The following is a 16,219-nucleotide window of genomic DNA, read 5'->3' as shown; positions in this document are numbered from 1 at the left end:
TGCCAAATGCGAGTTTCAATCCCAATTTTTGTATCTTTCTTCCCCGACCCGAGAATTCCTTTCATCCCCGATTTGCAAAGCTCAAAAATGAGCAAAAGATTTCAATTTCATTTTGATTGATCGCATTTGGCCACCCACTTTTCTGCCCACTTTTCCACGATTCATGCACTTTTTGGCTTTCCTTTCCCTTTGTTTGCCCTTGTAAGCTGCTGATTAAACCATGCAATGTTGCAGCTTCGTTTGGCTTTTCTCTCTGTTTCCCGGCTTTCCCGCCAGATTTTCCTTTGGCTTTTCCAGCTCCTCCAGCAGCTGGTGGAAAAACAACACATCAATTGCCGGGTGTGCCAGCACAATGAATGTTGTGTGCCATTGTAAGAAAGACAATTGTTTGATTTTCGATATGTTTTTGAAAGGAGCAGTGAGAGAAAATCATTTCAATTATATTTACTGCGTACGTGGCTTTGTTTCGCAAAATTAGGATTAGGATATTCAATTAAGTTGCATCAAAATAAAACAGTATTGCAACATTTGCAACTCAAATTTAACTAGAAATGTGCTTGTGTGCATTCACACTTTGCAAATTCAAATAGCTTATAAACGAACAAATATTGATTGCAGTGTGGCCAAAACTCTTAGAAATTCTGCCTTCGCTGCACTTTTCGTTCTGTTGAGGCAGCGAGTGCAGATTAGTCCTTGTGTAATCCACATCAATCCGGAAGCCCAGACCCTGAAAATATTGAAGGAAGGAAAACTTGCGCACTCCCGCCATCCATTTTCCCTTTTCATTTCCATTTGTTGTCATGGCAGCAATGACTTTGCTACTTGCTTCTCCTTCTCCTGTTTTTCATATTAATTATGAAAGCGCATTTGGTGAACGGAAAATTTATTTGGCTTATATTTCGATTACGGTTTTGTTTTTCCTTTCCGCTGCTTACATTTTTTTTTTTTTGCAAGATTATTTTCCTGCCATTTGCGGATACTCAGGGGAGCAAGATGCCGAATTGGAATGAAATGTGATGCTTAATTAGTTTTATGCTGCTCCTGGTGATTACGCCGATGATCCTGATCCCGATGATGACGCCGATGGAAATGGCAAGTGGAAAACGGTCAGGAAAAACTTGGTTTCCAAAAGGTTGATTCATTCGGCTTGACCTGTAAGCGGATTTCTGACGAAATAAATAACAGAATAATATCTTCTTGTTAGTAAACACTTTTACGAATTCGTTTGAGTATATAAATTGATTTTAAATGCATACGAAGGTCAATTTTTCAACAATTTATTGGAAAAACTTCTGCCTCTATGTACATATTTAAATGTACTCCACCGTCCTGTGCAAAAATACTGCCTGACATACACAAGAAGTGCAAAAGATCTGCAGTCGACAACAACTTTGGAAAACTGATAACGGACGGCAACAGGAAATGTCGAGACCAGGCAACAACAACAACTGCAGTTAAGGGGACGGTCGGAAAATCGGGGAAGGGAACTAGAACCTTTGGTCAAGCTGGCAAAGGAAAACTAGCTGTGTACAGCACAAAAAAAACATTATTTTATTAAGTCTTATTTGCTATACTTTCTACTGATAACATAACTAATTGTATGTTTGCTTTTGAACAGAAGAGCGAAGTTCGAGATTAACTTATTTTGCACATGTTTTTTGCTGAATGTTTTTCTCCAAGTGTAAAGTGCCAGTGCCACCGATAAAGTTGCAGTCTGCTTCGCCATAACTTGAGTGCATAAATCTTGGCCGGGCTCGGTGTGTTGCCTGAAACAGCCCTGGCCAGCCAGTATCGTGGCCCATTCTAGCCCTTTGGCCCCCTGAAGGGCCGCACAAGGTGACATCGTTGGTGAGTGGCACGTTAAAGTAGCCAAAACTGGACTCCACTCCAATTTCGCTTCCACTTCCACTGACCAATGTCCAGACACTGCATAATAAATTGCAGCCGTAGTGTTATAAATATTCGCAGGTCCCCGAGTCGCCCATATTCCATATTCCTGCCTCGATTGCGATCTAAGGCAACAGTTTCGCACATGGAGATTAAAGGACGAAACTGAAATGCTGACGCAGCTGATAGAATTGAGAAAACAATAAAAACGTAATGCAGAGACATTTTTATGTCCTGGGACGTATTGCGGAATGATATATACCCTGCCATCGAAGCACATGCAATAAAGAGCACAGGAATCTTAAACTAATATATGATAAATAGGTTTTTGCAATGAGCAATTTTAAACAAGAAAATATGGCAAATATGAGGTATTAACCTAGGAATTCATAAACTTTGTTTTTAAAGTATAATTCTAATTCTTGTTACTAACCTCTTCGGATTGCCTATTCTCCCCGTGTTGCATTTGCCAACTTGACAACAATAATATTGCAGTTGCTGTCGTTTTTCCCCAAAACCCTAACATTTCCACCAGTTAGTGGACAAGCCCATTACGGGGAAAAAAGTCTGAGTGGGCGGGGACTTTCACCGTACCTCCAAATATGCGGCGACAACAATAAATTAATGCGATTTATTGCCGCGATAAGAACGGGACAGCAAGAGGCCTAGGGACTTGGGAGGAAAAAAAACAGGGTGTCAAGGGTGCGTCCCCTTTTTATGGCAATGTGTGTGGGCTTGTTCGGAATGCGGCAGATAAGGTGAGCCCCTTGGAGCGCCCATTACCACGCCATTTTCCACGCAAAAATTTGTCCCCTGGAAATTAACGATGCTCCTCCACAGGCAATGCAGCCAAATGAAATATACTCGTATACAGCCCAGCGATTCCTCAACCATCCATAACCCCTCCAGTTCGCAGATAAGCCGACTTACTTACCATTTAATTAGGGCCTCAATGAGCATTAGGGTGAAAATTCGGCAACAGCAACTCGAGGCACGCCCCCTGTCTGGGCCATCAAAATGCCTTTTTAATTAAAACCCGAAGCGTACGGAAAAAACAGGAAAATTTTCGCCGCCAAATGATGTGTGAGAAGTCGATAGAGAGCGACGTTGGGCGTTAAATCACAATGGCAAACAGGAAGTCATGGGAAAATTGAGCTTTAGAGAGGGGAAAATCCCAAATACCGGACAAGGGTGCATGCAAAACGCTGCGGAAAACTCAAGGCTGGAAAATCTTGTGTGAAATTCTGTTGAGCCTGCAAACTTGCTATTTCGTTGGGTTGCGTTGGGGTTTTCGGTCTGGGGATCGTCTGGCCAGGAGCTATAATTGCATAAAATGCCCAGAAAAATAATTCTGCTGAGAGCCGCACAAATCGTTCTTACACGGAGAACAAACGATTATAATTTACATGCAAAATAAAAAATGAGAATAATTAATTGGAAAGCACACTTAGCTATTGCAAGTTTCATTTAAAGATGAAACAATTTTATGCTGAAGGTTTTAGGATTAGGATTTTATTCTATTACTTCTCGGTATTAATTATTTCGTGCAGTGCATTGGAAGGGGTGTGATAGCGGTTGTCTGGTTACTGGTAACTGGTCCCGTGCCAGACGCTAAGCTGCCAGTAAATCACAACCGAAAGCCGCTGTTAAAACACGAGCCTGCCCCGGAAAACTCGGAAAACTCTGTTGGTGGTTGCTTTGGCTTGGGTTTTCGGTTAGGTTATTGGGTCCTTGGGTCTCCAGCGTTTTCTTTTTGCACGATGGCAGCCGGTGGTTGCAACAGCCGCTGGCAGGACACGTGCAACACCCGGAATCGAAGGAGGGGGGCGGTGAAAGTGGACGGTACGGGGTGACTGACAGACAGCAGCATCAGAATCCGCAGGAACTCAGAGCCGGAGGGCATTTCCTAGTAACTGACACTCCCCACAAGATTTGATTATGGATGGAGATCGGGGAAAGTGCGGAACTCCTTCAATGCTCGTTAAATGCGCCCAAAAGAGATTCATATTCGAGGGGTTATATATCAGCTACTTCCCACCTGCCTTTCGCGAATTCCATTTTCTTGCCCTTCTCGCAAACACAATATAACCTAATTTGATTGGGTTATTCACATAGTTATTCTTAGGGGTAGTCCGATAGGGGGATCGAAGGTCTTGAAGGCACTTTTAACAAAATTAAATGGAAATTGCTACATTTTATTATGAATAAAGATGCAGACTTCAAAACTAGTGCGCTTTAATATACAATCTGCTCTCTCCCTATTCTTATAATGTCATTCATTTCGATTGTTAAACGCAAAGCGACATAAGTGTAAAGAGTTTACAGCACGACGTCTGGGTAGATAAGGCATCCGCTACCCATTCAAATCAAGAAATGACGCAATTCTTTAGTATTTGGGATTCCAAGGCCATACGTTCTTCAAGGGATCTCTCGTATCAGTTGTTTGGCAGATTTTATTTACAAACAATTTTTTAGCGCTCCAAAAGTGTAAAACAATAAAGTCATGAATGTGAGCACAAAATTATCGTTGCAATTTATCTGGAAAGTAGGCGTTGCATATTTTCTTTTATTCTATTCTTCCATACACTTTTAGAAACTTCCTATACAATAGGCACAAGCAAAACGGAGAGCGTTTTTTTGTATAAATGGGGATTACCCTCATAGATCGGTCCTATGGCGTATGTCCACGCCCATTTCCTCGAAATAATCTCCATCCTCGTTATCGGAGTCGCATAACGGCTGATCCATGCTGTTTCTCCTCCGATGCTTCTTCAGACTCTCGAATGCCTTCTTGAATCTCACAGCCTTTTCGCTGCTGGTCCTCGATCCAGTGATTGGTATTATCCAGCGATTAACGACGTTGGCCAGAACAATCACAAGAACCACGCCGATGAGCAGGTAAAGCACTACTAAAGCTGGATTGGGGGTACTTTCACCCGTGTCCGTGTGACCCTCGATGTCCTGAGGATCAACCTTCCAAGTAATGCGGTTCCGTGTCTTCTTTGTGGTGTTGATGCCTAGGATATAATATTAATTTTTTTAACGCATAAATCATAAAAAAAAAGAAAAAGGCTTAAGTCTTACCTGTAGTCTTTTCGGTACTGGAAGTAGGGACTATTGTTGTTGTTTTCCTTGTTGTAAAAACATTTCTTGTGGTTGTTGTCGTTGGTGTTGTTGAAGTTGTAGACTTTGGTGTGGTTGACGTCGTTGTTGTTGGCTTCGGCGTTGTTGAAGTTGTTGTCGGTTTTTTAGTGGTTGTTGTTCGCTTTGTGGTTGTGGCCTTTGTTGTTGTTGTTGTCGTGGTTGGCCTTTTAGTTGTCGTTGTACTTGTAGAAGTTGTGCTTGTGGTTGTTGTGGTTGGCTTCTTGGTAGTGCTTGTGGTTGTTGATGTGACCGTTGGTGGCACGGAACTTATATCATCCTCGGTCGTGGTGAGCAGCTCTTTTGTGCACTCCTCCAAATAGTTTAGGCAACAAGTCTCATCCAAAAGGCACTCGTCATTACATCCACATCCCATGACTATACCATTGATGGTTGCTCTGGAGGCCGAGATTGGGGTTCCGCATCGACCTGAGCAGCTCATCATGTCGTAGACCAGGGGTTGCTCGCTGCTGCCTGTCGGAGCCGGTGGTTCGGTGGTGGTAGTAAATCCGTTTGTGCCACACTCGCTGCCTGTCATTAGCTTTACATCATCGATGGCAATATCTCCGAATTGGGATCTTGCATCCGTTGCCGTGAAGATCACCTGGAAGTCCTCTTGCATCTCGTCAATGGTGATCGTGTGCTCTAGCCACTGGCTTCCCTGCTGACCGGATATCTCAAATTTGCTGCAACTAAGATAAAATAGAAACAGAACCAATCAGTACAATTGTTGCCATGCTTTCAAAATTATTTGCCACTTTTATCTCTTTGCCTGCGCTCTTTAATCTAAAACCGCTTCCGCTCCGGCAAAACTCACTTGGCTCTGAACCTATTCCACATGGTTGCCATTGGCATCGAAACGGGCTTGACGGACACCACCAGACTATCCACACCAGCGCCAAACATGAAGTAGTGGAATCGGAAGCAGCAGGCGGTCTTCAGGGTGAGGGCTCTGGGATAGATCGGCGATAGCAGATGGTAGCTTCCATAAGCCCCCAATTGGGTTTCCATGCGCATGTAGTGACCACCGGATTCGGTTTTAAACGTGTGATCGTGGCGGGGTCCCGTTCTTAGGGAGTGAATATCGGATACCGTGCTGACCCGCTTCCAGGGTCGTCGGAAGGTCGTCTCCGCCTCCCAACCGCACTGATCCTCGCTCTCGAAATCGCAAGAATGATCTCTTGTGTGGTTGCTCCTCCGGCACGACCCCAGCTGGGTGCTCCACCTCTCTCCATCGCAGTAGGCAGTGCGACCTCCAACCAAGACATAGCCATCGTGGCACACGACATCCGCCCTTAGGGAAAGATTTTCGACGTGTCCGTTCTCCGGATCCTGGGGCCTCGTACATCCCCTACCTTATAATGTAAACACATAAAGCACCATTATATTTATTTTTATATACGGATTTTGTGTCACTTACTGGCACAGAAAGGCTTTTCGCCTCGAAGGCGGCCATCTCGATCGCAAGTTTGCATTACTGTTCCCTGCAAAGTGTAGCCGCGATTGCATCTGAATCTCACTAAATTTCTCGGTCGATAATTTATAATTCCATGATCCAAATCTATAGATCTTTCACATCGTCCATGAATGTGACCTATACAATATAACACAATCACAGCCAGAGTCCAGAAAAATTCCATGCCGCAGAGATATTACGAACTTAATGTATAGATATGGTCGAAGGCTGTCAAAAGACTGAGAGTCGGTTGCAGCTCCACATTTTTTTCTCGAATCGAAACTTATCCACTCGGAGCAACGAAGAGCGGGAGACTCACACATTTACAAGATGGATGAAGTCGGAGACCAGATAACCGCTCATTCATTCTTTTTCCATTCTTAATTCACTCTTATTTTTATACAAATATATATAAATATAAATTCGAACCTCGTCTTATTTTCTTGCGCTGCACTTATACACACTTTTTAAACTTATACTATGGGTAAATCTTATAAGCCCAAAATGATAATAGATTTTACTACTCGTCCAAGTTAAAAATGAGGTTCGTTGGTTTCGGATTTTATAAATTTTACATCGTCGATACCAATGTCTCCATGAAGAGAACTTGGGTCCACGACTGTGAAGACCACCTGGAAGTCCGACTCCATCTCGTCGATGGCGATCGACTGGCTTTTCCAGTTTGGGCCTTGATCGCCAGACACGATGAGCTTGGTGCAGCTGGAGGATAACATAGAATGTATTTAAAGCATTGGGATTTGGATAGATCGCTTACATATTTCTGAAACTATTCCACATATCCTCGACCGCCATTGAAGATGGTTTCACGGAGATCGTCAGGTTTCTTACTTCCGTGCCAAACATAAAGAGTTGGAACTGAAACCATAAGGAATGGCCCACCGTGAGGTTCCTGGGATAGATCGGCGATATGAAGTGGTAGGTCCTGGAAGCATGTACCTGCGATTGCAAGCGAATAAAGTGTCCTTCGACGTCGCTCTGGAAAGTGTGATCCTGTTGGATACACTTTTCCTTGCGAAAATCTGCCGCAGCACTTATCCGCTTCCATGGTTGGGGTATGGCTTTGCTGGCGCTCCAACCGCACACATCCTCCCGTTCGAAGTCACAGGAATGGTCACCGGCGCTGTTGGCCAACTGACAGGTTCCCAGCTTCATGATCCACTGCGTTCCATTGCAGTAGGTAACGGAATTTCCGCTGAGAACAAATTCTTCATCGCATTCGATTTTCGCCTTTAAGCCATCGGTGGCCGTGAAAATTGCTCCGTTGGCTCGTTTCTCAATATCATTGCAACCCGCTTCTGAAAGTCTTACATGTTTATTTGATTATTTACTGCTTAATTTAACTCACTGGCGCAGTAACGCTTCTTCATATTTCCATTGCCAAGGTGCCATGACTTTCCCTGCAAAGAAAATCCGCGATTGCACTCGAACTTGATGCTATCGCCTAGGAACCAACTAGATGACTCTGTAACTTGTCCGTTGGGCAACAGAACGTCGGGCTCACAACTGGCAATCGGTTGGATCACGATATATATCATAAATATTATCAGTGCCCACAAAACTCCAACCGGAACCAATGCCATTGTATAAATTTGGATGCCAAATAACGACTGAACTGAGTAAAGCTTTTGCATGAAAATGTTTACGTTTCCTTATCTGGCATTTACTTTTTTTGTACCAAAAATCTCATTAGAATTAATTACTCATGGATCTTAAAATTTTTGAGTGCTTATCGCTTACTTTTCACATTATATTTGCTTGTACAAATATTGAACAAACCTCTGCGTACTTCATACTCTTTTATTCTATATAAAATAAACACTTCTCTTTACTTTCAGAACTTGGCGATATTTGTATGCGAAATGATACGGTAAGTTCCAAATGTTTCTTAATAGTAGGTGGGGTATTTTTTAATAGGACATGTTAACAAATATTACCATCTTACCATATGTTACTTGTAGAAAAGATTTTCGTACTGTAAGATATTGCAAAACCGCTGATAAGCTCTTTTGTTCCGAAAATGGTATGGAAAATCCCTAGATCGGTTGAACCTGGGCGATATCTTATTATCAGTGAATGATAAATTATTCGTTTAGTTCATCCCCATATAACACCACTAAACTGGCGATATCGTTTTGTCCTGGGACGCCATTCAAATGCAATTATTCGCATCTCCGGTCGGAATTGGATTGCAGGGCGATGGAACTAAATAGAAGCATCTTCTTCCTGTCGCCTGCAAGCTTAAATTATGGGCATCTGCTGGAAGGTCCTGGGAAATAATTGTCGAGGGTTCGGGTGGCGCTTCTTGCTGTGATTTATGTTTACTTCCGCTTAAGACTCAAACAACTCGCAATCATGACGGTCTCTCCCACTTTCGTAGTGTCGAGATAATCAGTCAATATTGACAACTACTTATTGGCACTTCCGATGAGCGCGGATTGGGGCGGAATGGGCGGAATGGTAGGGTTGGGGTGCCGAAGGACACGTGACCGGGGATCAGGAGCTGCCACGTGTCCGGCGAAATGCAACGGAAAGTGTAGCGAATTCCCTTTCTCCGATTTCCCGATTCAATGTAAGCAATTCAAATTTCATTCATAATTACAATCAGTGCAAAGGAAAACGAAGGGATGGAACTTAAGGGAGTTTTCTGACTGTGGGACTCTTAAAAGCGAACATAAAATCTGAGTGCACTGAAAAATATTAGCCAGCGCCACATCCAAATAAAATGTATGTTAAAATAGTACATATAAATATTATTTGAAAATCCTAACAGTAATATACCACTATTAGCGTGTTTTTGTGCAACATTCGCAATGCATCAGATAAAAGTTAAAATTATTGTTTTTTACGGTGTAGCTTGATCGGCAGCTTGGCCGCTGACTGCCGCTGCTTGGCTGATAAGTTCCCGGCTGCTTAAATATTTGCTCATTATTATTATTATTCTTTTATTTGCGGCGCAGCCACTGTTGCCAGTGGTTTTGAAACTCCAATATTTGCGCTCAAATTACGAAGCTCAACCACCGGACTGCTGGTTGTGTAGTTGCCGGGCAATGAAGGTGGTTCGGATGCTAGGAATCCTTTCAGAGGTCTCAGGATTAGCGGCAAATGAGCAGCTGTTGGCAGGGAAGGTTGGACGTAGATAGGGCAAAGGTCACTGGGGCTGTTTCCGAGAGGTAGAAAGTTCCGGGAAATGCCTGGCATAGCAACGCAGCAAATTAAATTGGCACATTGTTGCTAACCATTTATAGAACTTACCTAAAAGTGGAATCTGTTCGGATAGAAATTAATACTCCTTTTTTATGAGCGTATAAATTAATTATAGTAAATAGTTTAGGCAAGACAAGTCGACTATTTAATTTGTTAAAACAAAAATTGATGTTCGATTAATAATAATTGAAAGCTATTTAATTTGAATGCATTTGCTTGCTGATAATAAAATAACACGCTTTGCGCATTAATTTTACTCATACTGACTGAAGTCTTATTGCATTTAAATATAACTTACCCATCTTTCATTGTTTTGTTCATGTTTAGCGATAAATGTTTATATAAGAATTACTTCGCTTGAGTAAAAATGATGTCATTAATATTAAGCAAGAGAGATTTGTAACAAAATCAAGCATACAGAAAAATTTCTCGGATTTCGCTTACGCTTTTTATTTGCATTTCAAAATAACTTGCCATGCATGGATTGTTTTTTTTTATTTATGTTAAGTCATAAATATTTTTATACGACTATCTTCGATTGGGTAAAAATGATTTGATTAATATGAAGCAAGAGAGAGTTTGTAACAAAATCAAGCATACAGAAAATTTCCTCGGACTTCGTTTACGCCCATCAAACAATATTTTGCGTTCATGTTCTTTGCTCATTGTGTTATCTCTGTGATATCTGTGGTTAATGACACTAAATAATGAATCGAGCATTAAATTGAGTTAAACCAAAACTTAACTTGCTCGTCAGCTGCTCACTCCTTGCATATGCCAAAAACCTAATTGCGTTTTGCTGGAACTTTCGCTTCCAAGTTGTGTAGGCGAATTTCACGCCCGGAACTGGCACACACGTTCGAATTAACACGGTTAATGGAGGCGCCTTGCTCATCGGAGAGATGGGAGGCGCGAAAGTTGAAGTTCCACGGGAGTTGGGTGCGCAAGCTTCAAAGATTACCTCGATAATTAATAAAATTAAACATAAAAGCACTCAACTCAGCCACCCTCCTCCATCACCGAAGGACGACCGCAGACAGCCGGGGGATTCCGGCAATTTGCTCCAACTCCGGCGCTTTGGGGTCGGTTCGACCCTTGGACCCGCGCCGCATTAGGCCGCCTCGGGCGTGCCAAGTCGCTCTTTGGTCAGCTTCTGGTCGCATTAATTACAAAGCAATGACCGCAGAGCACACACAAACAGAATGCACGATGGGAATAGGTGGCATTCCCTTTCGGAATACCAGCGGAAATAGAGCATGCAGTCATAAAACTCCCTTCTTTGTTTTAACTTAGATCTAACAAAAATATTTTAAACAATGAAGTTAATTGCTAAAACATGATTAGATATATATGGTAAAATTTGCCCTTCTCCGCGTAATAATCACTATTCGTGCGGGTTCCAGGTGGCATCCACTCGTGAACAAGGATGTCTATGTCTACTCAACGGGTCTTTAATTTGCGGCAGTTTATGGAACTCATTATGTTGGCGGGCGTGCCATCGGCTGCAGGCGTGGGATTCGGTTGCCATACCGCGCGGCGATCTCTTGAAAAAGTTGCCATTCCTGATGGCAGTCCGAAAGTTTTCGCGTAATTTCATTTAAAGTCCTCGAAAGTTGCAATTGTTGCTGTGCGGACGCTGACGAGAAGGCACTAAGTTTGCGGTTCTTAGTGTTTTTCCCGCCCAAACCGAATGGCAGCAGTTCCTCGCTCATTATCCTGCTGATTTTTAGCACGATTCCGCGAATTTGCACCTACACACATAAATGTGGCATAAATCCAATTAGGCGCCACCGGCAGCGCTTTAATTGACGGCGGTTGCCGCCTACGTGCTGGATGAGCCACCCTTGGTCACGGGCGGGTTAAGGTGTTCGGGGGGACGTGGGTTAAGGGGTAACGGATGGAGCCGAGCGGAGTAAATGAATTTCCATATGCCGCTTTTGTTTTCGCCACCGAGATATGAATGAATGAATGACTGCGGTGCGCTTCAGTTCAGTGCGGTGTGGTGCGGTAGTTCCCTGGCTCTTTGTGGGCTTATATGGGTCTAGATGGGACGACTGACAGCTCCTGTTCCTGTTCTGTGGCCTACATTTCACAAATTGCAGCTGGAGCACGACGAGAAATGGGAAGACATTAGTTGGCGTTCCATTTCAAACAGAATAATGGGGCGCCTTTAAAATTCATTGAATTTTGCCTTGGTACTTGGATTTGGTGTACGCGTGCAATTTGTATATCTTCTTAAATAAACTCGATTTAATCCACTTATCTGCTTGTTAATGCTTTCATTTTGATTTCGAGCCGACGCGTCAGCTGGAATTTTCCTCCGCTCGGATTTTTCCGCTTTTCCCAGCTGTCAGCGGTATTCGAAGTGGCTGACTTTCGTTTCTTACGCAAAACTGCAGAAGTGACACGAACAGGAAGGGGGAATCGCTGAGGAGGCGGTGCGGGGAGTGGAGAACGAGGTCCTGCGCTTGGCACTAAATTAAAATGTCAGTGTCGTGTTACTTCCGGCGCCAGGATTGCCCGCCAGGGTTGCCAGAGTGCCAGAGTGCCGGAGTGCAGCACTGCCACTTAAGTCAAATTGCATGCTATAAATTTGGTGCCAATCAACTTAAACATGGCACATTATGCACCGCCTGCAGCTGCAGCTGCCTTTCTTCTTTGTTATAAATGCGGATGTCTCCCGCCACGCCCACCAGCCCCTTTTTGGACGACCCATCCGTTTTTCCGCCCGAGAAAAAATGACTTTGCGAGGTCCCAAAACTTTCGTATTTTACGGAAATAATATATATACTTGTGCCTATTAACTTTAATTTCACTGCATTTATTGCAAATCAAAACTCCGGCCAATAAATTTGAGATATACTAGCATTTGATTCCAATTTACCGCAATTTCGATCTAAAAATGCCCAACCACAGCAAATCAAAACAAAGGGCATTTAATTTAAATTCTTCGTTTTTGATGTTTTGCTTTATTTTTACCATTCGTTTTAAAACTGAATAAAAAAATATTATATGTTTTGTTTTTATGTGTGTGACTGCATGAGAGTGTTTGTGTGTATGCATAAATATTTTAGCTTATGTTTTCTTTTCTGTTTTGTGGGGTGGCAATTTGTTGAATTGAATGAAATCAGAAATGCATACAAAATAGTTAACAAAGTGTTTTATTGTTTGAATAGCCCTGGGGCCTCAAATTCTGTCTCTAGTTTTTTGTTCATGGATTTATCGCTTGTGTGCCACTTCCACTGCCGTCAGTCAAATTGCAAAAAATATATATGTATATATAAATATTTTTGCTAAATAAAAAATTTACTTTGATTTCTGTTTCGCCTTTTTGTAGTGTTTGGAAATATAGATTTAATGGATTCCGATTCGTTTCGGGTGTTTTAAATGAAAAATTATGCTTTACTTATTTACAAATAATAAGTAGATGTATATGTAAGTGTATATGTATATATATATAATGTATATCCGCTTATCTGGTTTAGAGTGTATAATTTATATCATAAAGTTTCTCGTTTTCGCTCTTCTTGTTTATATTTTGTTTTGTTCATTCGACGAGATTTTCCTTATTTGCTTAAGAGTTCTTAATTCGTTTTTTCGCTTTATTTTGTGGCATTTGCTCTTAAACACTTGCTTACTAGTTAAATTCATTTCAAAATTTTTTAAAATTAACTACAATTTAATTTAAGTTGCCGCTGCTGCTTATTTACTTTGCAAGTCAAGTAAATATATACAATTACACATGTATTTACATTTAAATCTTAGCTACATAAAATGTTGTTCTCTCGATCTTCTCACTTTGTGTCTGTGCCATTGTCAAAAAGTTGCAAAACACACGATAAGGGTTAAAAACACAACGTAATGCACAAACAAAACATTTATATTAACTTAACCAATCCTTTTCTAGTTGACCTAACGATAATTACAATTAAAATTTTGAATTTCAACACAAAGTTCGAACAAATGGAAAACAGAACAAATAGTTTCGTTAGTTGGTAAATTTTGTAAATTAAATTAAAGTTTTCAGAATGGAGGAGCTGGTTTCTTTTTCGTTTTACTTTTTATATTAATATTTTTCAATTATTTTCAATAATTTTTTTAAAGTTTTCTGTACTTTTTTTGTGTTTTATTTTATATATCTTACTTAAAGCAACGTTTTCTTTTTTCTCGTATTTATTTAAAAGTTTAAAATTAAGTTAAGGTAAGTTTTGTTTCCTTTTGTTTCGATTTCATTTTATATATTTTCTTGATTTTTTTGTGGCAGGTCGTACTGTTTATGTATATATTTTATCTTTTGTCGATCTGTGCTGGTAATATTGCACAGAACCAACAAGAATCACTTACGAGTTAATTAGCCTAAGCCTAGGTGAAAAGTGAGATTTTGTTTTCGATCGCCTGCCCTCTGAAATTCCGCCTTACAATTTAAAGTTCGTTTGTTGCAACTGGGACCTAGATGACCATTATTATTAACTACTACTTAGCCCTATGCTACCTGGTAAATCGTAACATTTAGTGCTTGTCCAGTGATGGTTTTAATCCGTGTGTGTATCTTGGGCTGTATTTCTCTCAGTGTATTATGTCAACAAAGTGCTGAACTAGAGCAATGATAGATCGGAACTCTAATCCTATGGTATATGGTATTCGTTTCGTTGCCAATAAAACTCAACACACGTTTGTCTCGTTTCCTCAAACTAAGCTTACATCGAAGTCATATATTAAAAAGTATTCAAAATGGCCACTTTTCAAAAGATCTGCTGCTGGCAGTCGAGCAGGAAATTAAAATGATAATTAGAATGGGTTTAGAGTCGATGATCATGGAATTTAGCGTGTGTGTGGAAAATATTTGAGTGCTGATTTTCAGTTGTTTGCGATTTCCCAACTAGAATTTCCTAGACAATAATCTCGCGTATGACGCGACGATTTCTGGCATTCGGCGTTGTCGAATATTCGCCCTCGAAGCTGTCGTCGTAGCTCAAGGACATGTGCTGCTGCGGGGGAAGGACCTCGTCCTGTTCCAAGTGCTCCATGTTGTAGGGATTGGGCAGACCGCTTACGTCGTGATATGGTGAATCTGGCGAGTGAAAAGATTGTGGGAATTGTTTAAATTAGTTTACCAAATGGGCGGAAAAGAGGCAAAGTCATGCGCAAACAATTAAAAACAAAATGCTAATCAAAACAGTGTTTTTTTTTGGGGTGTGCTGGGCTGTGTACTAGGCTCTCTGTGAAAAATCATAGCAAACTTAGGCAACTCAAAAATTCTGCATCATCACAGTAATGAAACCATCCTTGCCGACTTTAACTTACTTCAGCCTGCGCGCTCCGTTAGAGCGTAACATCCTGTATAATGTCCGCTATAGATTTGTTTATGGTATGTGATACATTTTTGGTTTTTTGATTTATGAGTGGGCAAGACATGTGTGAGAATAGTAGAGAAAAATAGCCATGTTAGGGAAGAGATATTACACGCTAATACTTAAGGTCTAGCTTAGAATGAAAGCAAACACAATTAAAGACTCAAAAACCTAAGAATGCAGTGGTGTTTTTCAATTAACTATTGCGTTTATTGAAGCTTTAAACTGTCAGCCGTTTTTTTGTTTTTGGTTCGAAAAGCAATTGTTTTAATTTACCAGTTGATTGGTCACACTAACGACATTCAATTGCAGTGCAGATTGCTGCATTTGTCGCCCCCATTGAAATCGTAAACGAATTAGAGGCATTTTCTGGCATTTGGTTGGTGCTGGTCGCACACTGTCTCTGGTAAACAGGACATTAATTTATAATCAAAGGACTTGGCTGTTGAAACGGCACTGTACCCAGCCCCCGCCACTTTGGCAAACATCTTTGTCTGCTACAAATTGTTGCATATTTAAGCGCATCCCCATCTCCACTTCGAGCCATGTCCGCAGCTCTTTTGGCCATGCAAATCCGGCAAAGGATTCAGCACTAACAACCCCCACGCATTCCCACACTTAAGCCCCCCTTTTTTTTGGCTGCCCTGCTTTGGATTGCTTTGTGTGCCAAATCGTTGGAAAATTTATTGGAATTTGAATTTCAAAATAAGGGAAAAAGAGGAGCTGGAACGAAATCGCCGCATCGAAAGGTTTTTTGGCAAAATACCAATGTGTGAATTTCTCGCTACTGGTTATCTTTTTTGACCTATTTGTGCACAGAGAACAAAACTAGGGATGTTGTTTGCAACATGATATTTCTAAAAATTTAGGACTAATATCCGGTTTTGGATTTATGACCTTATTGAAGTTGAAAGAATATGCTTAACTACAGAGCTCTTCAAATTTGCTTAATTTTAGTTCTTTATTATATATTCCGGTTTATATACTTCCAAATCTTGATAGATAATTCATGCAGACTAAAATCGAACCATTTTATAGTAATTTATTTCAAAATCTAAGAACAAAAATGCAGGTCCTTTCTCCCTGTGCTTGCAAATCTAAAACGTAAATCCTTTTTAACAACTGCTCTTTAACATATTCCGTCTCGTTCGACTAGCTT

The 16,219-nt window shown here is 41.2% G+C and overlaps 3 protein-coding genes and 1 long non-coding RNA gene across 6 annotated transcripts in view; 1 reads left to right on the top strand and 3 right to left on the bottom strand.

Moving 5' to 3' along the window:
* The window catches only part of LOC117141671, an 85,998-nt gene that overhangs the window by 59,261 nt on the left and 10,518 nt on the right, over positions 1-16,219 (top strand). Inside the window, exon 2 of the long non-coding RNA XR_004459500.1 lies at positions 8,341-8,372. This is a non-coding gene — a long non-coding RNA (uncharacterized LOC117141671). The remainder of the gene's footprint in view (positions 1-8,340; positions 8,373-16,219) is intronic.
* LOC117141366 lies at positions 4,409-6,689 on the bottom strand. The gene is made up of 4 exons (XM_033304809.1): positions 6,449-6,689; positions 5,846-6,383; positions 4,972-5,720; positions 4,409-4,904 (listed from the first exon to the last, which is right to left on the bottom strand). Exons 1-4 carry the CDS (start codon positions 6,666-6,668, stop codon positions 4,546-4,548), a joined length of 1,866 nt encoding a protein of 621 aa, XP_033160700.1. The 5' UTR covers positions 6,669-6,689; the 3' UTR covers positions 4,409-4,545.
* Positions 6,942-8,092, bottom strand: LOC117141614. The gene is made up of 3 exons (XM_033305178.1): positions 7,851-8,092; positions 7,260-7,800; positions 6,942-7,204 (listed from the first exon to the last, which is right to left on the bottom strand). Exons 1-3 carry the CDS (start codon positions 8,083-8,085, stop codon positions 7,018-7,020), a joined length of 963 nt encoding a protein of 320 aa, XP_033161069.1. The 5' UTR covers positions 8,086-8,092; the 3' UTR covers positions 6,942-7,017.
* Positions 13,942-16,219, bottom strand: part of LOC117141159 (Down syndrome cell adhesion molecule-like protein Dscam2) — a 79,576-nt gene continuing 77,298 nt past the window's right edge. For all 3 annotated transcript variants that reach the window (XM_033304535.1, XM_033304614.1, XM_033304692.1), the window contains exon 9: positions 13,942-14,780. In XM_033304535.1, coding sequence (XP_033160426.1) covers positions 14,599-14,780 — 182 coding nt within the window. In that variant the 3' untranslated portion in view covers positions 13,942-14,598. The remainder of the gene's footprint in view (positions 14,781-16,219) is intronic.

The sequence above is a fragment of the Drosophila mauritiana genome, chromosome 2L, assembly GCF_004382145.1.
Source record: "Drosophila mauritiana strain mau12 chromosome 2L, ASM438214v1, whole genome shotgun sequence".
Classification (NCBI taxonomy): domain Eukaryota; kingdom Metazoa; phylum Arthropoda; class Insecta; order Diptera; family Drosophilidae; genus Drosophila; species Drosophila mauritiana.
Note: the sequence above shows the minus strand (reverse complement) of the source record. Positions and strands in the feature narration are given on the sequence as shown.

Coding starts and splice junctions, on each gene's coding strand:
- LOC117141366 (XM_033304809.1), bottom strand. CDS start 6,668: ATGGAATTTTTCTGGACTCTGGCTGTGATTGTGTTATATTGTATAGGT. Junction 5,721..5,845: donor TGGAATAGGTTCAGAGCCAA/GTGAGTTTTGCC, acceptor ATTTTATCTTAG/TTGCAGCAAATTTGAGATAT. Junction 4,905..4,971: donor CAGTACCGAAAAGACTACAG/GTAAGACTTAAG, acceptor ATTATATCCTAG/GCATCAACACCACAAAGAAG.
- LOC117141614 (XM_033305178.1), bottom strand. CDS start 8,085: ATGGCATTGGTTCCGGTTGGAGTTTTGTGGGCACTGATAATATTTATG. Junction 7,801..7,850: donor GAAGAAGCGTTACTGCGCCA/GTGAGTTAAATT, acceptor TAAGACTTTCAG/AAGCGGGTTGCAATGATATT. Junction 7,205..7,259: donor TGGAATAGTTTCAGAAATAT/GTAAGCGATCTA, acceptor GTTATCCTCCAG/CTGCACCAAGCTCATCGTGT.